Source organism: Micropterus salmoides, unplaced genomic scaffold (assembly GCF_014851395.1).
Source record: "Micropterus salmoides isolate LMB-PRFRI ecotype aquatic unplaced genomic scaffold, ASM1485139v1 Ms_hic_scaffold_11, whole genome shotgun sequence".
Taxonomy (NCBI): domain Eukaryota; kingdom Metazoa; phylum Chordata; class Actinopteri; order Centrarchiformes; family Centrarchidae; genus Micropterus; species Micropterus salmoides.
This window is the reverse complement of record NW_024040152.1, coordinates 3,155,366-3,183,263: the sequence shown is the minus strand read 5'-3', so window position 1 is coordinate 3,183,263 and position 27,898 is coordinate 3,155,366. Positions and strand designations below refer to the sequence as shown.

Genomic DNA, 27,898 nt, shown 5'->3' with positions numbered 1-27,898 from the left:
GTTGGTTTGGGAGTTTTCATGTGATTTGTTGACATGAAGAAAAGTATAGAATATCACCATATGTTTAATAATAAAAGGAAATTACTCTTTTTTTAAAGTGTGGAGTACTCGGTTTCTTTCTCACGGGAGCATTCCAGCAACATCACAGGCGACGTCACATCTGCTGCACGCTCCCTCCTTTGATACTGCAAAACTGGTCACATTCCAAATTCCTACATTCCCATGCAACAGTTACTCTGTAAGAAACAATACCTGATCCGTGACGTGCTTGAATTGCAGTATAGCACTTCTGTGTGCGTGCATGCTTTGACGTCAAACCTGCTTTTTAGGAACAAGGAATATTACGTTTACAACCCAAATCTTGTACGGTAGATTTCAATCCTACTGCTCTTCAACTACTACTACATATTTATATCTTTTATACCTTAAATTCAATTATGTTCTTCTGATGTATAAGTTTTAACATTCCCTGGACTAGTATTTTTTTTTATACATTTTTTATTGATTTTTCCATTAACTGTTTAAGAAAAGTCTGGGTGTCATGACAACAAGAATCCAGCAGACAGCAGCCTGTTCGTGCTGCTGAGGTAAAAAGAAGAACTCAACTAAAAACAGTGTGTAAAAAAAGTGGGACAGCAGGGAGTTTCCCAGCCCTGACACACACACACACACAGGCCGTATTCCCCTTGGACAGGCAGAGTCAGGGTGTGTGTGTGATAGCAGATAGCGGTTCGCCATGACGCCGCCTCCAGACGACAGCGGCATGTGACTCTGCTTCATCTCAGTCACACACAATCCTGGGAGACACGGACAAACGCACCCCATGAACTAAACCTGACAACAACAACAAATGAAAGCTACCTCTCTAACAGCTCAAGGGGAGGGTGAGAGGGAAGAAAGGTGGCAAGGAGAAAAAAAACAGTGACAGTGAAAAGAGGAGGTGGTGGGGGAGCGGTGAAAGGGAGGCAGGAGGAGGGAGAGTTTTGAGGTTGTAACAATGGAGGGAAAAGAGAAGGAAACAGTGGAAAGCCCATTTGAAAATAAACTGAAAATAAACAAGAGGAGGAGGGAAATAAAAAAGGATGTAGGGAGATAGAGAACAAGAGGAGGAGGTAAGGAATTAAAGACAGAAAAGAGATGAAAGATGAAAATAGAAGGAAATACGGAAGGAAGGAAAGGAAGGAAAGGAAGAAGGAAATATAAAAGAGGGAGGTAGGGAAAAGGAGGAAAAGAAGTAGGGATAGAGAGGGGAAGTACGAAAGGAGGCAAGAAATAAGGCAGAGCGCGAGACTAGGCAAGGGAAAGAGAGGGAAGGAGAGGAGGGGAGGAAGAAGGAGGGAGAAGGCTAGACAGGAAGCAAGGAGGTTAGGGACTGACAAAAGAGCTGTGGATTGAGAGAAGAGGTAAGGAAGGAAGACAGAAAGGAGGGAGAGAATGAAAGGGTATGTAGGCAGAAAGTTAAGGGAAGGAAAGAAGGGGGGAGAGCGAAGAATTTTACTTCCCAGCAGGCATCTTTCCAGTGATGTGCAATAGTTGGCCTTGAGATCACCTGTCCTGTTGACGCACAATGGATCCTCCCTGCATCAGGTGTTTCTGGAAAATCCTGAAGGTGTGTGTGTGTGTGTCCGTTGTATAACGGGCACTGAGCACGTGTGTGCGTCACTGACTGATGGGAATCTGTTTCTGGTTGCGTTGTGTTCATGTTTGTGGGTAAATGAAGAGGGTGGTGGCTTTGTGGTGACCCTGAGTTATGAGAGTTACACACACACACAGAAACTCACGCTCTGTGTGTGTGTGTGTGAGACTGAAAAGCAGGTGCCCTCAAGCCAGCACCAAATCCCTATACAGAAACAGTCTGGAGTACTGGCATATTTGTATCTGTGTGTGTTTACACTTTCTTATTCACTCTATTGTACAAGTAATGGTTTAACTGGAATTCATGGATGCAGTTTTGTCATGCATTTCAGGTTGTTTCTATGTTCCCTAGTCATTTTTACAAGACCCCAGATGAATTCCTGTTTGAAAGTAAGTGTGCAGATTTAGGGGTGCAACGATAAATTGTGGCAAAATATGCTGTGACTCAAAAATGTGACAATTTGAAGCATGGAAGGCCTGAATGCTGAGAGGCATCTAGCCTACTCATAAAAAAATCTCTTACCCCAAAAACGGGGCCGGTTTTACAAAAAAACCACATTGTCTCAGTTACATTTATTGGTGTCAAAGCAGATGGTTTTGTTTTATCTGCTGAGATTTCTGCCTCACCCCAATATACTTATCTGCCCGGTAACAGTGTCCTGTTTGCACCAGATCATCCACTCAGACCTCACTGTGAACACTTCCTACAGAAGAAGTAGTCTCTACAAAAACTGTTGACAGTGAAGTTTGTGAACACCACAAACAAAATCCTATTCACCTCCATTGTACTGATGTGGAGACTCAGACTCAGAGACTTATCCCTGAGACAAACTGGACACATGAAACTAAAACTATCCATATTATATCTTCGATATTTTGTTGTTTTTTGGAATTTGGGTGAACTGACCGTTTAAACAAAAAATGTCCTTCTTCAACACTCGCGTGTTTGGAGGTTACTCCAACCATTTAACATTCTTAACTTCTCACTATATGTTTATGCAGAAAAATATCTTCAAGAGATTTTAGTATTACACTAAAACCTATAAGAAAAAGGCGAATGGTAAATGGTTGCATTTATTCATTCAAAGCTTTATATTCACCCACTCACAAACTCACACACCGATTGCAGTGAGCCATCATGCAAGGTGCTGGCCAACCATCAGGAGCCATTTGGGGTCACCGCCCCTTATACCACATATTAAAATTAGAATCAGAATCAGCTTTAATGGCCAGGTATGTGTACATAGGTACAAGGAATTTGACTCGGGTCTTACATTGCTCTGGATGAACATAGACAGAACAAGCATAAACAAAAAATATAAGCAATATTAATTTATTTAGCTTTCTGTCCCAAGGGTCGAAAATACACATGGAGAAGTAGCATTTGGTTTTTATGCTCCATATATCTGGAACAAACTCCCAGAAAACTCAGTTCTTTTCTTTTTACCACTGCCTTTAATAAAATCAAATTTAAGGCTGTAGATTAATATCTTACACTACACTGTGGCTTTTACTGCACTTTGAATTGCCTTGTTGTTGAAACGTGCTATACAAATCAGCATGCCTATTGAGCCATGCATCCTATATTTTATCTTGTCAATCCATGAGATGACTGTATCATAATACTTAGTGTGTGAGAGATGTTTATTCTGAGTCTGTTCAAGGTTGCATGAATACACACCCATTCTGAGAGTGTGAGTGAGTCACGAAACATGTTCATGCATCTGTGACTTTATTTATGTATGGTGACTGTTTGTATGTACTTTCTGTACCCTTTACATGTGCTCTTCTCTGTGTAGAAGTGTAAGTGGCTATTGCGTGTCTATGTGTGTGTATGAGGTCTCCTATTACGCTAGGCCGGGCGTGGGAATGTGTGGAATGCCGGGTGACGTCAATGGTGACATTCCCGAAGCCCCGAGTCCCTGGACAACAGCTGAGAACGACAGATCCAAGAGGAGGAGGAGGACAGGGAGAAAAGAAAGAGAAAGAAGGAAGGAGAGAGGCAAAGAGTAAAGAAGACATGAGGGGAGGGCAGCAGAGATGAGGAGAAGCTGGAAGAAATGGTTGAGAAAGAAGGCAAGTGGAAGAGATGAAGGACAGCGAGGAGGAGGAGGAGACTGTAAAGAAGGAGCGGACATAGGGGAGGAGAAGAGAGGAAGGGATGAAAGGAGCTAGAGAAGAAGAGGAGGGAAAGAAATAGATTAGAAATAGAAACGAGTAGAATAAAGTAAGAAAGAAAGGGAAGAGAGAAATTGTTGTTGTTGAGAGAATAAATAATTCAGAGAGGAAAAAGAAAATGTGAAAGAAGAGAAAGAGGAGAGACACCGTTGGGAAGAAGGAACGGGAGAGTGGGGAAGGTCCAAAGGAAAATAAGTGAAATGAATGAATGAAATGAGAAAGGAAAAGGTGAGGAAGGAGGTTTCATGTTTCGACACATGAAGGAGTCATGACGGGTCAAGTCAATTTCATTTTTATAGCCCAATATCACAAATCACAATTTCCCTCGAGGGGCTTTAACTCGTGACTATTACAGTGAGTTGCAGGTGGTTCTGACAGTAACATTCAACCGCGGCACACTTCCATCATGAAAAATCATTTAAAAAAATCTCAGTGTCTGGTGAAAATTTAAATTTTTGGAATGGAAGTGGGCAGGAACGCTCCGGTACGCAGTACCGGCACCTCGACATTTTACTCTTTGGCGTACCGGGACTTCTCCCAAGCTGCCGGTACTCTCCTCTGCCCTCTCCATATCAGGTTCTCTGGGCGCTACGTGACTCTCACCTGTTCCCGTTCTCGCCTGCCTGCTAAACTCTGTCGGCCAGACAGAGCAGGGAGAAGAGAAGCTCGGGTGCTATTTTATCAGAACAATGTCACACCATGAAAAGCAGCAAAATTCAAGCTCAGCTAATGCTGAAAGTAACAACTCGTAACATTATAATTAGGGTCAGGACTTTTAATGAGAGTTTTTGAAACACTGGCTCATTAATTTCAGGCAAAACCAATTGAATGAAAATATTTACTTTCACAGTTTCAGCCACAGATGCTACAGAATATAAAAGACACGTCCATGTCACATTTTTCCAGTCATCGATAAGAACACACAGTGCTGGAAAACTACCAAGAAACTCTCACAAAACACTTTATATTTACTTTTCTATTCATACTGTGATTGTAATATACATACACAGGATAAAGGTAGATGTATTTATCATTTTACAACATGGGGTTGTATAACAAGATTAAGTTGCAGTTCCCTTTATGCTATCATGTTCTAAAAGAAGTGATTTGATCTTCATATCCATATTACAATGCTTTACTAATCTGCACTTCCTCTTTTTGATGAATCACCACACAAAACTGGTCTTTAAGCAACGCTGGTGCATTGATGGAGAACACATTGTAATAGAAGATGCTCTTTCATTAACAGCCTTGACTTTAAATATTGAAACTTGGCTATGGCATATTCCACTGATACAGTGTGGGGGAGTTAATATATATGTATTGATTTCTTTTAGCCCACCTTACCCTCAGACAATACGTTTATCAAGTGAATATAGAAAGAAAAAAAGACACCTTCCTACCATATCTATTACTACGGGCTGGCTGGCAGTATCTGTCCTGGCTAATGGGATTTAAGGGGAGAGCTCTGGCCAGTGTCAAAGTCACCTCTGAGGAGAGTCCTGTGCCAAGACAAGGGACAGTTGGATGAGGGGGGTGGGGCGTTAGATAATTCCAGAGAGAAGACAAGTGGGAACAGCTGAGAGAGACAGGATGAAAAGAGGAGGGAGGGGGTGTAGGTGTGGAGATGAGGGGGGAGACGCCATGGCTGAAGATGGGAAAGGGTAAAGCTGAGGAGTGTTGAGCACACTGCTGTCAGGTCCCAGGGATTTTTATTTGGTACAATCGTTGCAGTAAAAATCTCACATTACTGACTCTAATATTTGGCTGCTGGCACAAATTTCATTTCATAAAAGTTTTCAGCTTGCCTGGTTCCAGACCTCTGAATCACCACCCACATTTCTGATTTGTTCAACAATTTTCTGAATTTTCAGGATCAATCAGGTGTTTTTGAGAGCCAAACTCTTTATAAACAATACCTACAGATGTTTTTTTTTAAACTTTGAATTCTTCTTATTAAGCCATGACTATCTAACATCTAACATTATAGAGAAATACTTAAGTTACACTACAGGGCTCAACATTAAACTTTTTTGCAACTTGCCCCACCTGGCCAGTCGATTTGAAACTTACTTACTGGCCCTCCTTCCAAAAGTTATTTATCAGTGTTACAACAAAACCAAAGACTTATATGTTATGTTATACTGTTAACATGTTTAATCGTTTATTAAATACATCCTGGATATAAAAAAAAAAAAAAACTAAAAAGTTAAAATGATAAAAAAATTAAAAAAGGTTAACAAAACAATTGACTTTTAAAACCAAACATACTAACAGATACAAACATCAAGCGCTCTCTGTGAGTCTCTAATCCGACTTTTTGTTTTAGTTTTTTTAATACTAATGTTTTTGCAACTCAGTCCGACATTATTTTTTACTGGCCCTAAACTATGTATAGATTACTGACCTATAACAAAATTCAGAAATACATTTGTTCTTTAGCAGCCATGCTGGAGTCATTTCAAAATGTTGGCTATTGAGTGCCTAAAGTGTAAAGCCATCTTGACATTCACATTCGAGTCAAAAAGAAAGTCGATGACAAACACTTCAGTCAGTCAAGCAATTCTGAACTGGATTTAATGGGTTGGCAAAACTGGAACCAAATGTTGATCTCAATTCCAGGTATCTGTACCAGCTGGCACACCAGGCCAGGTCAGTAATTTTGTCAACATTTTAAGATATTTAACTTAGTTCTGGTTTCCAAGTCACAAACAACACCGACACAAAGCCAGCTGTGGAGCTTCACAATAGTTTTTGTGTCAGTTTCTCTTCCTCTTTTAAAACTCTCTGCTCCTGTTTTTCCTCTTACAACCCGAAACCCATTCTGTTCTTTGGACTGTTTACAAGCAGCTTGTACTGTGACCTTCAGCTGTCGCCAGTCAACAGGTGCTTTCATGCTTGCGTGTATGTCTGTTTGAGTTGTGTGTGAGTTGTGGACACGTGGCCTCCTGTTGCCACACATAAAATATTCTGCATCGCTCTGCCTGTGAGTCTCAAAAATCATTTCCCTTTTATAAAGTCTGAACTACAGAAAGCAGACTGAGGCAGGGTGGATGGAATACTCTGTGTGTGTTGATGTGTGTTTGTATCAGTACAAACTTAACTATTTTAAAGAACATAAAGCAAGGTAAAAGACTACTTACGGACTGGACTCGGGCAGCCTCCGTTCGAATTCCCCAGATCTCCTCCTAACAGAGCACCTAGGACAGCAGAACACAACATGTCCATCAAATATAACAGCATAAAGATTATTTCATATGAAACCGTTAATCTGAACAGCGCTAATATAAAATGCAGCATATCCCATTTTGAAAAATATCATTAAATCAAGTATGTCATTAAAAAACTGCTTCTGCTATCGACACTCACTTCACTCTATGAAGGACCATAATTGGTTTCAATTCTGCATTACCAGTTAATTTCTAAGTGCCAGTTTCACCGATTCTCAATGGTACTTATGTCACATTGGAAAAACTCATTTTACATTGTGAAATAAAAAGATTAAATTGCCACCTGATGTTCACCCAAAGGTATTTAAAAAATAGAAAACTGGTTAAAATGAAAATCCTTACTGGAAGTAACAGTTAAAATAACTGCCAATCGAACCGTGTGTTGAGTCCTTAAGATCATCAAGACTTAATGTCACGTAACTAGGCCTGGCTTTTAAAAACATTTTGATATCTGTGCCAGTACAGACACCAGAACAAAGCATTTATTTGATATCTTCGACCAGCCTGAAAAACTTGCTGGGAGAACTTATTCCACACTATCATAATAATTATAGATATTTAAAAGTAAAAAGAGCTTAATAAGATAGACAATACAAAAAAGCTTTAATCACATCAGGAGGAGCTGGTGTGTCGGGGGTGCTGTTGTGTTGTTGGCATTATGAATCAGCAAAGTTGCATTGAAAACAGTGTATACAGGCCGCCTAGGAATCTTGTATGAATGTGATGTTTGATGTTTGTCGTCAGCTGGTAGCCAATGATACTGAGCATGAATGAGACAGCTGATGCTGAGCAGCTGACATTATCGCAACCTCAGTGGTCTGCCTGAACTAAGTTGAATATCTTAACTGAACTCTACCGAGTATTTTAGCATCGTCCAGTTTATTGTTTTGGTCCACTGGCCAACAACAATGTTTACAGTTGTGTGTTTGTGTGTGTTTACAGCCTATTCCACTGCCCCCAAACAGCTAAAAATACATAAAAATCAACTGTTACTGCTTTAAAATGTCAATGTATCTTAATGCGCTCCATCCCGTAACAGTAAATAAACAGCAAAGTATGTCTTTCTACTTTTATCTTCATTCTAGAAAACGTTTTTCTTCCAAATGGCAGACAGCATTTTTCTACACTGACACTTATTTTCCTTGTTGCGGTACAGATTCAGTTTTTGGCTCAAACACTCTACAGAAAGGCAGAAACTCGAGGTCATTAGGGGCGACTGAAAAATATCTGGCTGGACGGACACATGGAAAAACACCAATAAGCAAACACGACGAACCCAATACATCTCTGGTAATGTGGGATGCATAGCAGGGTACAGCAGAGTATTTGCACGGCCGAGGTTATGAAGAGGAGGAAGGGGGGGGGTCGTCCATTACTGCTATGTGAAACCCTCTTGCCTCGGAGAACGGCATGTTATGAAAGATGCTGTAATGCATTTGTTGCGCGTTACATCACCTAATTCTGACTTACAATGAGATTACGCTGGTCGGAACAAAGCTTGATAAGTAACCTTGTCTGAGACGCAAAAATGGGGCACAAATCCTTTTAGTCAGAGGGTGAAGGATTGGTTTGCAACACAGAGGCAGCAGCGAACACAGGAGTGTACCAGCCTCAGTCAAGGAAATTATAGATTTCTGTCATTAAAAGGCGGTGTGCATTTATTTGAGCAAACAGGAGTTACTCACACTGACAGGTAACTGAGCATGGAGACTGGACATCAGTACACGGACACACACTTACTTCTTTGGCCAATTTGCTACTTGTTGACTACTTGTTACATAAACTGTGCTTCTACATACAGAGGGCAGAAAAATAGCACCAATTACATAAAAGGTCTTTAAGTAACTACATCCCAAAGTCAACCATGTCTATGAAAGGTGGCTAACAATGTGGCAATCAGCTCTTTAACATGTTTGGGAGATGTCAAATGATGGGTCTCACAGCGGACTGACGTTAAATAAAGGTGCTTTTTTTCTGAACAGTTTGGAGAATCATGACAACAAACTGTACAGAAAGTAGGACAGACACAGGACGACTGTACTGACAGAGAGGAACAGCAGTCAAGTTTAAAGCGGGATATGAGTCACATATGCATTGCATAGAGGGTTGACAGATGCATTCAACACAATATGACCCACATTTAAAGCAGAGTTTGCATGTGGTAACTTTAAAGTCCTTTTTTTAAGTATGAAGACTGAGTGATTATTTGATGAATTTGCTGATAGACTGTGTGAAAGACACCACTGATGCGAGCTGTGAGCGGGCAAATGTAGACCTAATTCTGCCTGCTGTTTACATAATTTTTAGGGATGCACTGAAATTAAAAATCTTGTCCGAAGCCAAATATAACAAAAAGTTTTTTACGGTTGCATAAATTAAATAGTCAAAATGTGCTTTTTACTTAGTGTTTCCTACAGGATTTGGACAGACTATGGTGGGTGGGTCGAAAGCCAAAGAGGGTCTGGTATTAGGGTTGGCCCGAATGTCATTTTTTGAGCTTCGAATTATTAGTTATGCCGGTTGTTTAAACGTCTATTGATAAGCAGGCTGTCACTTCACGAGCTACAGCTATGTATTTTCATAGACAGAGGCAGAACAGCAGAAGAAGGATAAATGCCCAAGAAGTTCTGCTCAGTGAGGGAGGGTCAGATGGGAGAGAGATAACGGCGGGCATGGGTGTGCGTGTGAGAGAGAGAAAAATAGAGAGAGCGCTCTGTTTATTTATTCTCATAGCTAGGCTAACTAAGTGACTGTTACCAAAACTTTGGCTAGCACACCAAAGTGCAGGACTAAGAAAGGGAGAATTTACATAAAAGAGGCATATATTGCAGGGTAAAGGGATCAGATATTGAGCAGGGTAGAGATGCGTGCCGAACAGGGTTGGACAGAGCAGGGGGAACCAGAGTCCAGAGTGAGAGTCTGATCCGAGCAGGTCCAGAGCAGAATCTGGGAATAGTTTTGCCGGGCGAGGGTCCAGGTGGAGAGCAGACGGGATGAGCTGTGTTTCTGGTAGTGGAACTAAATAAGACGTTATTATGCAAAATTCACTTTTAACTTTTATTATAGCCTAGCCTACTAAATGCTCTTCTACAGTCGGCCTAATATAATTATTTAAATGTGTTCATTATGTTGTTTGTTTCCAGCCTACAGTTTAGCTACTGATTAATTTTAAAATGTAGGAAATTTGACTGTTTAGGTCTGTAATGAAATTAAGCAATTGTAAAATTAATAAACACCATAACTTCCACACTACTGCTGTCATCACTCAGTTTAAAGTGCTCCCACACAGCTGAGGGCTTCCTTTTCTTTTCCCTTTGATGTGGACTGGAGCATTACGGTCACTGCTGTCGGCGGAGGTCATGTGTGCGAAAAAAACCCTCAATAATCTAATCTCATAATTGAAAATTGTCATTTGACAGGCCGACCATGTGTCCATTAAAAAATGGACACATGTAATATATTTTATACTTTCTGTGAATATAATCCAATTCATCTTATTTCCATCCTGTATAAACACCTTAAAAGTCCGACCCAATTTGATAAATAATGTTGTATGTGGGTCTCGTACGGCGTAACATGAAGACTTCACAGCCTCTCTTCAGGTAGGGCTCTCATACTGTAGCACTTGTCTTTGTAAAGAGACAAACTGACAGGATAAAGTCTCTAACCTGCCTGTCAGCTCGCTGACATGTCAACATAATTGTTCAGTAAAATCTATTCGGTCTTTTGCAATATTAGGCCGAACACCAAAAGTGCTTTTTTTTTTTGCTATTTTTGGCCGATTAATTTCGGTGGGCGAACATTCTGTGCATTCCTAATAATATTTAGGGCTGAAACGATTCATCGACTAAATTGATTAATTCAGTTATTAAAACGCATCGATACAAATTCTTTCATTTGATGCTTCGTTTCATCCATATAACTATATAGTTCCCTTACCATTACTGTGGGGGGGGGGGGGCACCGCCAAGCAACAGCACTTCTTAGAATACTCGATTCAAAAGCAATTTCAGTGAAAATGGAAGAGTTTGGCCATGTTTTCGAAATTGTCTCCATTTTGCCGTTTCTGCGCTGCAACAGAACATCTGTCAATCAAAACAGTGTGGGCGTCACTCTGAAGACTTTTCCTTCAATCTTCTTTTGTACAAGTTTTAAGTTTTTGTCTTTTTTCTCCTTCAGTTTGTTTCAAATTGCCTTTGCTGCAAAACACATCAGTTGCTGAGCATCAGGGGACTTTTCAAATAGAGAGCTACAAGATCACTTGGCATTTAAGAGAGAAAATGGATAAAGCTGTAATATACTGGTTGGACCATTCAGCAAATGAGAGAATTGAAACTAGACATTTATTTATATAAAAGCACCAGAAATTATTTAGTTACACAACCACTGCACAGACAGCTGTAACCAAAGCAGTCCAGCTGCGTTTCATTCCGTCTCTTACCTGCGCTGGCTGGTCGCTGCGGTAACCCTGGCGACACGGTGTTCCTCTGCAGAGCTGGTTGCTGTGGTGACAGGAGGCGGGGGTCTGTGAGGGTGGAGGTGACAAAGGAGGTGGTGGTGACCAGGGCGCCGCCAGGGTTGTTGCTGAACTGGAGGGCTGCCGCCGCCGCCGCGTTCTGATTGGATACTGGCACGGTGACTGGCATGGAGAAGGTTGGCTGTGGGACTGTAGACTGGGGAAGAGACAGGAAGAAGGCGTGGCTCAGACTGTGGCGTCCCCCCACACGGACACACACATTTGTACAGTAATAAGACAGGTGATCAGTTAGTGATCTGCAGCAGTGCAAACGAGCCCGCAGGTGAAAAACACACCAACAGAACCAATCACAACAAAGAGTCTTTCCAAAACAGTTGAGACTTTATATACACCGTTATATAAGACACCAACTGTCCAACTCTAATGTTCATATATAATATCCTGGTGCTACAAAAAAACATCATATCTGCTTGTTTTTGTCTGATTAAGAAAGACATTTTCTTAAAATAAGTGAAATTGGTCCTATTGTTTTAAATTACAAATATAGAAAATATTTTAAATAGTTTTTTTTTTTTTTTTTATTGGCTTTTTGGTCTCAGCAAGAGTCCAAAATGACTGATTAAGGCATTTCTTCAGTGGGAGATTTTTATATGTTTTTAATATGTACTGTATCACAAAAAGAGCGTTCACAAGTTGTGGTGTGGAGACTTTTTCATACATATAGATATTTAAGTTGACTCTGAAATTGTTTTATCTAAAAACAAAAACCTCTGCTGTATCTAAATGATTGATGTCACTAAATAAAACACTAATCAGCAGACATCTCCAGTAATATAGTATTCGAGTTATAAAAAAAACAAACTTATTTTTGTACTGATTGTAGGAAACACTTAAACCAACATGATTTGCATTGGAAACTGGTTTAAATTTTTTTTTTCTGCACTGACAAATTTATTGTTTTAAGAAAATCCTATTTTAAATGTAAATGCTCCGTACTTGTATAGCGCCTTTCTAGTCTTTTCGACCACTCAAAGCGCTTTTACACTACATCTGCATTCACCATTCACCCACATTCATACACTGAGCCTAAACAGCTCAGAAACAGAAACTAACATTCACACACATTCATACACTAGTGGAACAGCCGCCAGAGGCAATTGGGGGTTCAGTATCTTGCCCAAGGACACTTCGACATGCAGCCCGGAGGAGCCGGCGATTGAAACGCCCGCCTTCTGATTAACGGGCAACCCGCTCTACTTCCTGAGCCACAGCGGCCCCAAAGACAAACAAAGGGCTTTATAAGAAGGTATTTGTAGTGTAAACGCATTTTTTGAGGACCTCAATGGCCAAAAATGATGGCAACACCATTATAAACTGGACATATCCCATATTTCCAGGCAGTGTTTGACAGTATTTGCAATTTGTATTCAATGGGATAAAATATGCAAAAATACTGGAAACAATCTTTTAAAGTCTTTAAAGGATTTTCTTCAAATGTAAAAAGAGCGTTTTGGAAATTAACTCTTCAAGCAAACAAATTCATCAAATCACACACACACACACACACACACACACGCTCAGTTTTAGCATGCAAGGTGACTTCTTGGTGGAAAGGTCAAAAAGCAGCGTCGCTGTTCAATTCTCATGCCAGGTTAAAAGTCTTGTCGCAGCAGCAGGTTATTGGTGACATTTCATAGCGTGCATGTCACATTCCAGCTTCATCCCACCACCCCCACTGACATAAGCTCATCACAGGGAAATATCCTACTGTGTGTGAAATCACTGTTAAATACTAATGTACTTGTGCCTAATGCCTCATCCAACGCTCCCGGAATGTTTCAAGATTTAACTACTTTGTCTACTACTACATCTTACTCATTATTTTTCTTCTTTTATTTATTTATTTATTTTTATAAATGGGCTACCTGCTCACCTGAGTTGACCTCCGAAAGCAGATGACCGAACAACCCAGGGTCCTGGAAATATCAAGGGCAAGGACCTCGGGTTGTCCAGCCATCTGACCCATTTCACCCTGTTCCAACTCAATCTGAAAGAAGGACTTCTATATATAGAATATGGGCCAGTGCTGCACTGTACTGTACTCAAACTGCCTGGGACCCAATTTAACACAGAGGAGGATGAGGGCACCTTCCTGCCCTCCATCACTGCCTCTTTTCCTTCTATAATGTTTTGTAACTTTTTTTTTTTTTTGGGGGGGGGGGGGGGGAGACAGAGGAGGGAAAAGAGAACAAAAAAAATGAAAAGATGAGTGACTATGGCTGTAGGAAATGCTATCATATCCTTGGTAACACTTTATTTTACAAAGTTCCAACATTTTTTCCCACATTTTCTAATAATTTGGGAAGTTTTGTAGAAATAACTGCTATTTGGTCCTTATTATAAGGAACTAGAAATTCCCTTCATATTCATTTATTTACTTATTTATTAACGGAAACTTTATTCTCTTCTTGACAGTGGACAAATTTCACGTTTGCCTCTTCAGTTAAACCTGCTATTCTCTGAGTAAAGGAAACTAACAATTCATTTAAAATCAAATGGAAATTAACTAAGTGAACACAGTTTCTATTTTCCCTGAGTCTAGTACAAAGTTGCATAGCTCTTTCCAGAACTTTAGTTCTGTAAAATTAAGCCCTATCGTATGTACAATATTTTATTGCTGAAGTCTATTTAACTAGAAAGGGGAAGTGAGGTTAAACCAGCAAACCACATGCGTCTGTCTTTGCAACCAGGAGTGACCACTAACTTCTGTCTCTCTTCCAACTTTCTGAGATTTAAAATTCATCCATTAAAGTGTTAAGAGGACATTTTCAAAGGAGAGTGTACAGACAGAGCTGTAAGTGGTGACCAGGGCGGGTGAAGATAGCAGCTAACAGCACTACACCACTGCACGCCGGCCAAGCCGAGGGTTAAGGGAGGGGATGGATAAATGGAGGGACGGATGAGGGGTGAAGGATTAGTGCGAAGGGGATGGAGGTGTGTTAACACTACAGAAGATTTGTCCTCACAGCGCTGGGGAGCAGCCAAACATTTTACTATTTAGGTCTTTAGTTCTTATCCAGAGGGACTTACAAAACAGGCCGGGATTTAGTCTCTTTGTTGAATGGCATTTTGATCCAACATAAGGGAATCAAACCTGCCACCTTTTGTTTCGACGACACTCCAAACTCAAATTGTTATGTTGTATAAGAGTTTATATTTTATAAAATATTTTAAAAGACGGTACAATGTACTGTACATCTGCAGATATACATGTATACCCAGGGCAATAGCTAAGATGAAGTGAAGTTATGTCCTCAGTAATCTTTCTGGTAATTTGCGAGGTTTGTAGTAATGATATGAAGAATGAGAGGAGCTTACATTTACACATGTTGGGACAGTTCCGTTATTTTTGGGATAAAAGTAGTAGATAAAATTTAAATTAACGAAATTTGAAGGGTTTGTTTGGTGGCTAGTCAAAACTGGCTATGGCCCTGTTCGCATCAGTCTAATTCTGTCTGGAATCTAATCTATCTCCCATTACCCAACTTATTTTTGTTATTTACAGATATCAGCCAGGATAGACGCATGTTGACATTTAAAATAAAGTTGCAGCAGTCTAGTTAGTTATCTAAAACTTTCTTCTGGCTCACTCCGCTGACCCTTGACAAGTTCAAAATTCAGTGTTGGAGGAGTAAAGACTCTTATTGTACCGAAATTACACGACAAAAAAAAACTTAATATAATAATTCTCTTTTCGTTGCCAGTCTGTAATGGCCATAACAGGACCTCCGTGATGGTGCCAGCTTCTGGTTGCTAGGAGATTGGTGACATAATTACAACACCTCTTCACTTCTTCTCTAAATATGAATTTAAAATGTGTCCTCACCCTGCTCTGCACTGTGCTCCACTGAGCATTAATCCATGTTTTTTGCCAAATTACAAGTGAATTTACATCTACCCACTCCAACTCCATTTAACAACGATGCTTCTAACAGCAGACAGGAGGGTTAATTAGGCAATGCCCGTCATCCTGCAGGTTTAACAGAGAGGAACCTTATAAAAAAAAAAAACACAAGAACCTGTTAGGTAAATAATTGACTGGGAGCTTTTCCGGAGGCTCATGTGAGGAAGCTCGAGGCCTCTTCTGTGTGAAGAGAACAAAAAGAGGGGAGAGTAAGCTAACCTATTTTCCCCTCAGAGGAGCTCTCTCAACTAGGGTGTGTTTCCTGGATGCAAGGGTAAATCGGAATGAATTTAACTCATGGCCTAGTTTCCCTTTCCCTCCCTCTTGTCCTGGAAGCCTTTGAAAGTTTTTTTTCCCTATTTCAACTTTAGGATTGTCACATCCTATTTGTTAGCATCTGTGGATCTGAACACAGAGGCTGCATTAGAAGAGTGTTTGAGTGACCTTTAGATGTCACAGCAGTTGACCAGTAAATTTGTTTCCCTCACGTATCTCCATCACCTTGATCCCATTCTATCTTCTCTAATGTTAGAATAAAGAACAAAAAAGTGTGAATGAGTTGTAGATTTAAATTAAACTGTTTAATCTGTAGATCCAATCCAGTTATGATTAAGAACTTTGAAAGATTAGCCTTAGTGTCACAAAACACATAAATGCAACGACTTAAAAAGTCAACTCAATAAATTATCATATCATACATAAGATCGTTAATATTTACGGATGAAAACATATTCCTATATGGCTGTTTTATTCTCCTTCAGGGAAAATACACTACTAAGAAAATATTGAGGCTAATGAGGCAACTTTATTTATCCAGATGTACTGTAGGTTGAGATTTTTGAATTAATTAATTTTTATAATTGTAAAAAAAAAAAAAAAAAGGCATTATCTAATATTACCACATCTGAAAAAATATTTGAGAATTATTTGAGAAATCATTGAATGAATGTTTGTATGACAGCACCATTTATCTCAATGTGAATGTTGGAGTGCTTTTGATTTTGTCAGTACCAACATGACAGCAAGATTTTCACACAATACTGTAAAGAAAACTGAAATTAAAATTATTTTACTGGACGTCTTACATTTAGTATTGAAATCTTGATCTCAATTATTTTCTAGTGGTATTTTAGTGAAATTCTTCAGTACTGCTGAGAAAATGCCAGAATTTTTTGATTATTCACTCTGAAAGCCAAAAATCTAAAAAATAAATTAGATGTGATTAACTGTGCAGCTCAAGCAGCATTTTTAGTTTCATGTTTCACATTCTAACTGTTCACATTCATACTGAGCCTCTACAGGAGACATTCAACACGTTCAGCTCCCTGCTCAAGGGCACCATGGAACTAGTTGTTAAAGGAGGAAATCTATTTCTTATTCAATTTCCCAACACAGAATTTCAGAGCCAGAAAAGGATCAAACCAGAGACCCTCTGGTAAAAAAGCTCCCTTTTTTTCCTCGCCTACCACAGCGCCAGTGTAACAGGAACAGATCCGTTAGCTCGGGGCTTGTCTAGCCAAGTGTCCTGCCCGTTCTCCCTCGCCACTCTCTCCCTACCTCAGGAGGTATTTTAGTACAAGTGGGATTAAGCTTGTATATCCCGGCCCCTAGCTGTCATGCTGGGGATTATGATGCTGAGGGGAGGAGTGGTGGGTGGTGATGTACGCTTCCGTTTGCTGGTGCCCTGTGAAAGGTGTGCTGGGCAAACCAGGTCAGGCTGGCAGGCTGAGAGACCGAAGGGCAGTGAGGTGTTGGGGGGGGGGGGCTACCTGCTAGAGGCATTCGGCTAGCATCCAGTCGTCGAGAGCCAAAAGCTGCGGCTCTTCAGTGGTATACTGAAATCCTTTCTTCTTCTTCTTAAAGTTTTTGTGTTAGCTATATTTTAAAAGGAAAGTCTATTTTTTTCCCCGTGTGGTTCTTAATTATATAGTTTTGTCCATCATTTGTTCATGATTGAACGGAAATGACAAATCTATCGTTGGATAAATTATATGTTAATATTCATGTATCTTTTCATAGTAGTAGCAGTCACTGAGAGTTCTAAATAGTGCCATTGTCTGAAGTGATTGTGTCTCTAGATTACAACCACCAAGTTACGAAATTTCGCTTTAAGGTATAAGAAGAGTAAAACTATTAAAATAAGATGCAGATAGTCAAAAAAAAAAAACCTTTCTCTACAACATACATGATTTAGGAATAACTGCTGTCTAACTCTCCTGCAGCGCCTCAACAGAACTGTGTCCCATCCCAAGTGACCAATCAGAGGAGCTGGCAAACAGGAAGACGGGCTGTAAATTGAGTGCTACTCATTAAAGCGACATTAATGGCATTATTGAGCACGGAGGAAAAATGATTCACAGAGAAATTGGCACAGGAGCGGAGTGGTAAAAGAACTTGGCAGAGGGCCAGTCAGGAGGCAGAACCTGGATAATGTCAGGAGCACATCCAGGAGCAGGAGCAGGACTACACTGGGACCAATGTGACCACAGTAATACTGCAGAGGACGACCAGCTAGCAACTGCACCCTGGCTTTCTCTGTGTTACCTGCATAATGTCAGGAATAGACCCAGCCCTGGTTCACAAAGCACGTCTGCAATTGCACATTTATTTCTTTAGTGTTGCTCAGTATTACACAATTGGTACTTTAAGCTAAGCAATCCCACTGCTCAAAGGCATGCTCCAAACATGTTGATTATTACCATAAAGCATGATTTCCCCTTGTGATATCAGTTGCTATGCCAACTTTTATGAAAACTAGGGACCTAGTTAGCACTCCTCTCCTTCTGTTGTTTATTCTTGTACATTACTGAACTTGCAGAGGCACCAGAAACAGTATATTAAAGCCATAATACTCCTGAGGATGCTCTTCACTGTGATGACTGTAACGTCAGGTGAATAATCACAGTAAAGAATGCCCTATTTGGTGTTATACTGCTTTTGCTGTGTGTACTATTAATTGATCAAACAAGAAACTAACGTGATAATTTAAAAATATCGTTAGTTACAGCCCTGGTTTTAAAGATTCGCCCTTAAGTCTGTCAGCTTGGCCTCTCTGCCCTACCTTTCTTGCTCAGTCACACATTATCAGAGGGGGTTGTGGGTAGTGATTTGGTGGGTGGAGGAAGGTGCTGTTGGTAAGAGGTGAAGTGGAGGAGGTAAAGGGGTGGGGAATGGTGAAGGCGAGTGCTCTGTGAGTAGTCAGGCCGCCATCAGCAGCTGGAAGACCTCCGGCAGCAGGGTATGAGGGGGCAGGGTTGCACAGAGGGGGGGGGACAGTACTCACTGACAGCCTATAGTTCTGCATCATTTTATCAAACTCCTCGTCAATTTTTTTGTATTTCTCCTCAGTGCGGGGGGTGAGGGAGAATGGTTCCTCGGGGTCTGGGCTCTCAGAGTCCCGGTGCTCTTTCTTGTTCAGAGCCTTCGTTCCCCAAACAAAAGAAGAGGGCAGACAGAGATAGGTAGATAGAGAAAGAGAAGAAGAGAAAGAGTAGGTTAGATGAGGTGACAAAAGTGTGATGGTACTCACGCCGTAGCGTTTGAAGAGGCTGTCCAGGTCCTCGGTCTTGCGGTACTTGTCCTCATTTAGCGGGCTTTGGTCGATGGAGTCGTCTCCGTCGGGCTCTGGGCTGTTGCAGCCGTTAAAGCCTTTCTTTCGCAACGTCTGAAGCGGTCAGAGAAGGACAGAGGAGGAGAAGGAGGAGGCACATTTACATTAAATTTTTCATGCCCATTTTGATATGGGGGGGGGGTTGTTATTTTTAAAGACACACTTTGTGAAGCCATTTTCATTTCACACCAACACAAATGAACATCTTGATTGCACCGTGGCTGCTAACTCTCACGCTACGCATTGCATAAAAATGAAAAAGTAAAAGTCAGACAGAAAACTTTTGACAATACTTAACCTCTAAAAATCCTCAAACGATTTCCGAGGTTCACAAAGTTCATAACATCTGCCACCCAAGTGAAAGCACTGAAACACTGAATCTCCACTAGCTCACCCAGCTGGTGCTCTCGGGAAGTCGTGGGTGAAGAAACTACTGACTAGAATTCCAAACAGAGCTTTGAAATCAAATGAAAACAAGAACCCCCATCTTTACCAAGTGTACAAGATCAGCTGTAGTAGCCTGTGGCACCTTTGCAGGGCGAGAAACTGTGTATAAACCTGAGCAGCATGTCAGAAGACACACAGGCATCACACCTCTGCACACCGGCTAATCAACAGTGTTGCTAATTGGTGTGAAGCTTTGAGCTGAGGAAAGTAGTTGAGCAAAAGAAAAGGGTAAAGGGAAGCACACAGTGGTGTTAGCTAACGGCAGTCAGGTTGTGTCAGTGTTAGCTCCCGTTTGAAAGGGCGTGAGGAAAAATAGGGGTGGGGGTTGAGGCTCTTATTTTGAGAGGATTCTGCTAAACGAGATTTGCCGTTAAGTAGCTTTGCCTGGTGGGCCCTTGACCACACAGCCAAGGAGATAGATCCTTGCTGCAAAATGGAGCTGGAGAGCCTTCTGTGGTCCAAATACAAGCTTTAGTCCTGAGGGGGTATGAAGAAGAAAATCCCTTGCCTTGAAATCTATCAGCAAGAGGAAAGAGACAGTAGTACACAAAAATATCTTATCATTTCTCGTTTCTAAAGACCATACTTTGTTAAAACTAGAAAAGAATTGCCAGTACATTAGAAGAACATTGCATCATGTCCCCGAGATGACCATCAGTATCTTGAAACAAAAGACGAGCAGGCTGCTGCACTTGATAAGAAAATTTTAACTTCCCAGAAAATCCTTGAAACAAGTTGCTTTTTATTGGAAACAAGAACCAAGTATATAAGTAGTTATAAGAAAATAAGACTTTTAAACAGCCTTACAAGTGATTTTACATGCTTAAGTCATTTACTACAAATTATGTATTATTTAGATCATGGCTAACCATTTTGCAAATTATGTTATTGCCATTAAGAATGCATTTTTATGTTGTCGGGGCAGCTGAACATTTATGTATTTTATGTTCATCTATTAGTAGACTTTTAACTGAGAACGGCTGAGAATTGATTTTTTGGCTACTTGGGGACAGTGGAACCACTTTCCTTTTAGCTCTGGTTTGGTCTCCACCAACTCACTGGTTGCTAGATGTTCCACTTTCGTCACAAGCTTCTTGCTAAGTTTGTGTACTATATCTGCTGTCTGGTCTATACAGAGGTTGTTTGTTGAAAACAGCAGCTACTGGAAACAAGGCTGATGAAAAGCAGAGATTAAACATAGTTAATTGCTGCTTAAACTAAAACAATGACATTAGCGTAGCTTTAACTTAACATTCACTGGATGTGATGGACTACACAATTCATTTGAGTTTTAATAATGCATTTGAAAATGTAAGGTATAAAAATGTAAGTATACATAGATCGAAACTAACAAAAATTCTGGTTTCATTATGTAAATGCTCAATTACAGACATTTTTTAGAGTGCACCTTTTCATAGATAATCCATAAGAAACAAAGTACTTTAAATGCCACATTTAATGTCACACATCCTATATTTCCTTTAATTAATTAAGTGTGACTGCAGTCTAGTGGTGGTCTGATTAAAACATCAGCACATGCTCCATGACTCCCACTGCGCACAATCACTGCTAAGTGAGGATGATTTAACTGCATGCAATTCAGCCTCGGAAGTGGAGACGATGGTAGCTCGTACCTGCTAGAGCTCCCGACAAAACCCAGAGGAGGCAGAGACAGACATTCTTTTAATTTGGGAAGAATTAGCCTTAAGTCCTGAAAACAGGTGAGGGCAGGAGGGTAATGATGCCGTATAGATGTCAGAGTAAGAGACTTTCAGTTTTAATAACAATAGTGCTCTTTGATATGAATCTCATTAAAATTCGAAGCCATTATTATTATCGCAGTGTCAAAGCTGCGTTTTATCTACCCACAGAAATGGGTTATTAGACAGATTTGTTCCAACACAGAGATAGTCGCCTGATTCAGCTGTTCAGTCTCACCAGAACAAGTCCACGCTCTGATCTGCAGCTTAATGCAAATTTAACACAGGGAGCCATCACCACACGCTTTGCTGTCCACAGTTCATTGAAAACACAGTGCAGTGGCAGTTGCCGTGCAGATGTTTGTGTGTTCAGACCTAAAAAAAATAAAACCGAGGGAACAAAAGAACCGTGGGAAAAATGAAAGAAATAAAAATAAAAGAACCTCAACATGACAATGACGGCATGTGACAGAGGACTGCATGTAGGATGTGATCGAGGCGTGGACCTCCTGCCCCCGACTGTCAGGACACAAAGAGATAAAGAGCCTGCATACAAAACTGCGATGACACTCCAGCCTTCACATGTACTGACACACACATAACACACTTGAATACTAAGAGATACTGAAAGTACTTCAAGACTTGTGTGAGAACAGTCAGTGGTATATATCTGGCATTTCCTTAACCCAATTTAAATCTTCATAACCACATGTAACCCAAACCTATCCAACCCTGCCTTTATCTAACCATAACCTAAAGCAGAGGTCACTAATAGGCGGACCGCGGTCCGGATCCGGACCCAGCCGCCGTCCTCTCCGGACCGCCGACCTACAGCCCATTTATTATTGAGACTTACTACCTCGTGACGGAGCGTTTCTATTTTAACCCGCGCAGCTTCTCTAGCATTTACTGTACTGGTTTAGAGGACCAGGAAACTCACAGACCAATCGCATGTGCTCCAATCGTCTCATGTGACGCTGCTCAGCCAATCAAATCTGTGCATACCGAGGCGTGCGAGTCGAGTCCGCGAGATTCACCAGAGACGTTTTGGAAACACACCCGAATTGAGGAGACGAAAGACAAAAGAGATTTCACATGGCTTTTAATCAAGAATGTACAGATTTTTACATGCACATTCCTCCCACGGGCAGTTCAAAACCAGAATATCTCATAGATCTCCAATATGCTAGCTGGAGCTCACGTTTCTCACTGAACAACAGAAAGTAGGAAAGTGGTAGCTCTGTAAGAGGAAATGAAAGAGAAGAGGAGGCATTACAGCTGTTCATTTGTTATGATGTGTTGAGTGTTTATTATAAAATTGGTTAAGACTGCACTTCATCACTTCAAGCTACACTTTTTATTACATTTTTTCTAAAAATTAGGCACTTTAATTTAGTTGACTTAAATTTTGAATTTATTATTTGAATAGTTATTATTTATTATCCTTCCAGTTTGATGTGAAAACTGACTGAAATATTATTTGATTTGACAGTCCGTTGTTGACTAAAAACATGTGTTGATACAACTATAGGTTATAGTACTGAATGATAACGCAAGTTCGTCGTTTTGATGTTCCGGACCTTTGCTTCAGGAAATTTTCTCTAACTAGACCTCTTCTAATCTAATCTAATTGAATACCCCTGACCTAAAGGATAGTTCCTGTTTATTGAAACCTGAGTCGTTATTTTCGTAGTTTTGATATTTATTTTTTTCATTGAGGGACATCACTGACCACACCAAAACAACTGCTGAGATTTAGGAACATGGCAACATTGTAACAACAAAATCTAAAACTAACAGTGAGCCCATCTGAAATGTTGCTAATGTTTCACTGCACAAGACAACTACGGTAAGTATGGTACATCCCACAGACGCTCTATTGGATTAAGATCTGGAGAATCTAAAGGCAACACACTGAACTCGTGTTCCTCAAACCGATCCTGAACCACTTTTTTCTTCACGGCGTGGTGCATTAGCCTGCAACAATGCTTAGGTAGGTGGTACATGTCAAAGTAACATCCACATAAATGGCAGGATTCCCAGCAGAACATTGCCCAAGGCATCACACTTGCCTTCATCCCATAGTGCATCTGGTGCAAGTGTTACTGCACCCAGCCATCCACGTGATGTAACAGAAAATGTGACTTGCACATTGTAGGCACATTCGGCAGTGGACCCTCACTGGTCTGCGGCTACGCAGCCCCTTCGCAACATACAGCTATGCAATGAGTTTTCTGACACTTTTCTATCAGAACCAGCATTAAAATCTTCAGCAATTTGACGTACAGTAGCTCTCCACGTGCATCAATGAGCCTTGACCCTGTCACCGGTTCACCACTTTATGGAGATGCTCTGACATCCCAATTTGGCCCTTTGGCTCAACGTCGCTCAAATCCTTGCACTCGCCCATTTTTCCTGCTTTAACACATCAACTCTGAGGACAAAATGTTAACTTGTGCCCAAAATGCGCCCCCCACTGACAGGTGCCATGGTAACAAGATAATCAGTGTTATTCACTTCACCTGTCAGGGGTCATAATGTTTTGGCTTTTCAATGTACAGTGACGGACAAAATAATTGCTAGGGACACTTCAGTAGATGCTGAATGTCCCTACCAAATTCTATGCCCTTGGTTGATGTTTTTTTTTTTTAGACATCACAAGCTTCTCTTTCTCTCATGTAAACACAACTGATTTGTGAACATTACTGTACAAACATGGGCATCTTTCCCCTTCTCCTTCTCTCTCTCTCAGTTTCTCATTGTTTCTGTTTCCTCTCTCGCAGTGAACGTTTTGTGTTACATTACAGTACATTCACATGCACTCTCTCTCTCTCTCTCTCTCTCTCTCTCTCTCACACACACCCTCTGTAGTCCACTGATCAGCTTGTCTCTCAGTCAGTCAGCCATCTGTTCACCTGTCCACCGTGTCTCTCCCTCTCGCTCCCTCTCCCTCTCCCTCCATTGTGTTGCCAGGGTAAGATTCACCCTGCAGAGCGCCACACCGGCTTCTGACTGGCTGCAGCTGCTGACAAGCCCCGCCCCCGCCTCCCTCCCTCCCTTCCCCTCTGGCTCGCTCGCCCACCCGCCTGTCCGCCCGACCTCTGTTTCCAGCTCTCCATGAAAAACTGCTGCGCTCTCCCTCTTTTTGTCTCTTTCTCGCCTTCTCATCTCTCAGCCCACCACCTTTAACGCAGCTCACGCTCTCACAGAAAAGTCTCACACTCGTCCTTCTGTGTTTTTTCGCCCTTAACATATCTTCTCTTCTGTAATGTCTCCATATGCAAGTCTCATCGCCCATTTCCTCCCTTCCTTCTTCTCTCTCTCATCTTTTTCAGTCCCTTTCCCACCACTCACTCTCTCTTTGTCCTCTTTTGCCCTGCTCTCTCTCTCTTGACCTGTTCCCAGAGCTTTCGCATCATATTTTCTCTCCCTCTTTCCCTTTCTTCCCTGCTCTTGCTCTTCATCCCTTCCTCTGTTCTTGGGCTTTTTATCAAACCTCTATACTAGCACCGAGTATCAAAACATTTCAAGTAATGGAAACTTCTAAAGCTTTGTGATACAGAGGATGTTTTGTGGTCCATGTCCTGAAAATGCTCGGCAGCACCTGGTTCATATTCTTTATTGCACTTGATGCACTTCATTATTTTCATTCTGTTTCTCCTTTTAAAATTTCGCTTATGTTTTTTCTGTCCCCTCGGTACACCCAATAGGGTGGGCATCTCTGTGCACCTCACGATTCGATTCCGATTCAGAGGGCTGCGATGTGATTATAAAACGATTATCGATGCATCTTGATGCTTCTTTTTTTTCCTATACAGGATTATTACTAAGCATTAAATTTGTGCATTAAAATCCTAATTAGCTTCAAAGGATTAGTTTGCATCCCTAATTTACTTCATTAAACTCAGCTCCATTTCTACAACAGCCACTTGTCGGACTCCTCTGAAAACTGAAATATAATTACCAGGACAGAGCTGTACACCAGATAAGTCTGAGCTCGTACCTGATGTTCTCAACCCTTGATAAGTAACATCAGGTAAGTTAGCAATGACATACAGCCGAGCTAATTAATATTACTTCGTTACTAATTTAGCAAACGTTACTTAACAGCCATAAAACGTGCTGTACGGGGAGACGTTAGCTAGCGCCAACAGCCTTCACTTTTCCAGCAGTTGGGGAAACTACAGACTTTTATTAACAGACACACTGACCTACACTGCACGTTCAGAAGCTTACTGCTAAAATTTTTCTCCATCATGTTCTGCCGCTCGCTCGCTCTCATTCGCTCGTCCACACACACAGGATACACAGAGAGCTGCCAAGCGTTGAGCGTCACTTGTTCATTGATATTAATGATTGTGTGACATTTAAGTAGGGAAGTTGTGGTGTGCCAAATACAGGGGAACACTGTTCTCACTGTTATGTGCACGCCACAGACGGTCCGGGCGCTGCACTTCCGTCAACATTACGTTATAAATTAACATTTAAATAATCGATTTTTTGACATTTGTTAATCGGGTCAGAATCTTTCACGTCCGCATCGTGATGCATCCAAGAATCGATTTTTTCTCCCTCCCCCTGTTTGTCTGTCCATCCTGGAAGAGGGATGCCTTCTTGCTTACTCCTGAGGGTTTTTTGTGGAGTTTTTCTTTATCTAAGCTGATGGTCTAAAGATAAAAGGTGTCCTATAATGTTCAGATTGTGAACCCTCTTCTTTGATAAGATAGTTCCTGATTTAAATCTAAATTTTTTAATTTTTTGTAAATTAAATACAGTCTTGTAAGACAGCTTGTGTTTATACAACATTTAACATTTGAGAAATGTGTCTTCTCAAAAACAAACACGCAACAAATTTAGATTTGTTCTTTAAGTAAGAACAGTATGGTTTTGATACTGAGAGAAACTCGAAGGTTGGCTTGAAACAGTAAAGTTTTTGCAAATTTAAACCAGCTTGCAGATAAACTCCATTTTATCTGTATGAGTATCTGTATCTTTCTAAGTTTGTATGTGTGTGTTATTGTGTGTGTTTCTAGATAATGACTGTGTACTTTATCTGGACCCAGAAGGACTGAGGTAGCAGGTTGGGTCTTTGCTGCCCAGCTCTGGTCAACACAAAGCAAAAATTAATCATGTTCACAGTTTTTCCACAGCTCCTAAGCTGTGAAATGTCCAAAATTGAAAGAAAGACCAAGAAAAAGTAAAAACAATCCACAGTAAGATCCGTTCCATTTTTTTGTAATGAACAAATCAGCGTGTCAAGTTTGATTTATCATCAACACTGCTTTGTTTTCTGTACTTGCATCTCTCTTTTAAATTCAGTTTCAAACAGTTTCTGTTTGGTAACCCATCACTACCCAAACAGCCACTACTCCTCCAGCACCAGAATTATTTATCCGTGAGGTTAATGGACCTCCGCTATCTCTGGCTCTTGGGAGGCCTTGCTTGGTTATAGAGGAAGCTGACCCCCCCCCCCCCTTAGGCTGCAAAAGGCCCGTCAGTCAAAACAGATAACATCTTGGCCCTGATCGGTGTATGTTTGTGGGGAGGATATAAATTAATTAATAAAGACTTTAGTTTAAGCTATGTGTCTGTTTTCGTTTGGGTTGTTTCTGAGTGTTTCTATCTCTACAATAAGAGTCCAGAAATTAGTCACTAATTCATCAATTAAGGACTTTAAGTATTAGATATTTTACATTGTAGGGCTATTAATCATATTGTAAAAAGGGTCAATATTTCACCTCTGATCAGAATTCCCAGAATATGTGGCACAATGAGATCAGCATAGAAAACATCTTTTTGAATTCCTTTACCTTGAAATTCTAACTTTATGCTCTGTTTTAAGGCAGTGACAAAAGACGCCTCTGCTTTGTACCTTGCCTTAGAATCAAACTGTAAATGCAGTTATGAGCAGAAAAACTACTGATCAAATCATAATATTGAATGCCATTCCTGTGAGTGTGATATTTAAAGGCTCTTTATAAACAGTCCTTCCGAAGTCTTTATCAGAGCTGTGAGGTTGGTGGTGCTGGGTAGATTCAGGTAGTTTGTTTATTCTTTAAATGCTTTACTTTTTTAGTTATATTTTTAAATTATCTCCCTTCATAATGGTCCTAATGTTGTTTCTCTGCACTACCAGGTATTGCAAATTGTAAATTCTTTTAACAGTCATGTTGGTTATGGCCTAAAAACAACATTTAAACTAATAAATATCAGACTCCACCTTAAAAAGAAATTATTTGTCAAATATCAATGTAAAAATATAACCCACCTCTGCATTCTGAATGGTATCTATGGCCCTGGTGGCTGGCTGTATCATTTTGTTCAGTGATTCAGGGCTTTTTAAATAAATCAAATTCCTTCAAACACGTCCCCGTGAGAGTGATCAGCTGACCTAGGATGTATATGGAAAGGCCTTCCATTGGCAGTGATCTCGTCTAGTCCAGATTAAGACCTCAGGATATGACAGGTGTTAAGAGGGCCTCAGAGTTTGGATAGTAAAGCAGGATTATCTGAGGAGGAGCATCTCCAGGCAAACAGAGGCAATACCTCCAAACTGTGTGTGTGCTGGGGGTCAGGGGGGGTCAGGGGGAGAGGTGAAAAAACCCGTTTGTTGTTTTGAGGTCATGTAGTTTTTGTTGGAAATGGTGAGGCTGTCAT

The 27,898-nt window shown here is 40.7% G+C and overlaps 1 protein-coding gene across 9 annotated transcripts in view; it reads right to left on the bottom strand.

Annotated features, from left to right (window-relative positions):
- The window catches only part of mef2d (myocyte enhancer factor 2d), a 101,230-nt gene that overhangs the window by 20,643 nt on the left and 52,689 nt on the right, over positions 1-27,898 (bottom strand). For 6 of the 9 annotated variants that reach the window (XM_038710416.1, XM_038710421.1, XM_038710419.1 and 3 more), the window contains exons 4-6: positions 18,768-18,905; positions 11,485-11,716; positions 6,957-7,013 (exon numbers count right to left, since the gene is read on the bottom strand). In XM_038710416.1, coding sequence (XP_038566344.1) covers positions 6,957-7,013; positions 11,485-11,716; positions 18,768-18,905 — 427 coding nt within the window. Of the gene's footprint in view, positions 1-6,956; positions 7,014-11,484; positions 11,717-18,767; positions 18,906-19,013; positions 19,149-27,898 lie in introns of all 9 variants that reach the window. The other 3 variants (XM_038710418.1, XM_038710423.1, XM_038710424.1) reach the window with 1 other exon arrangement.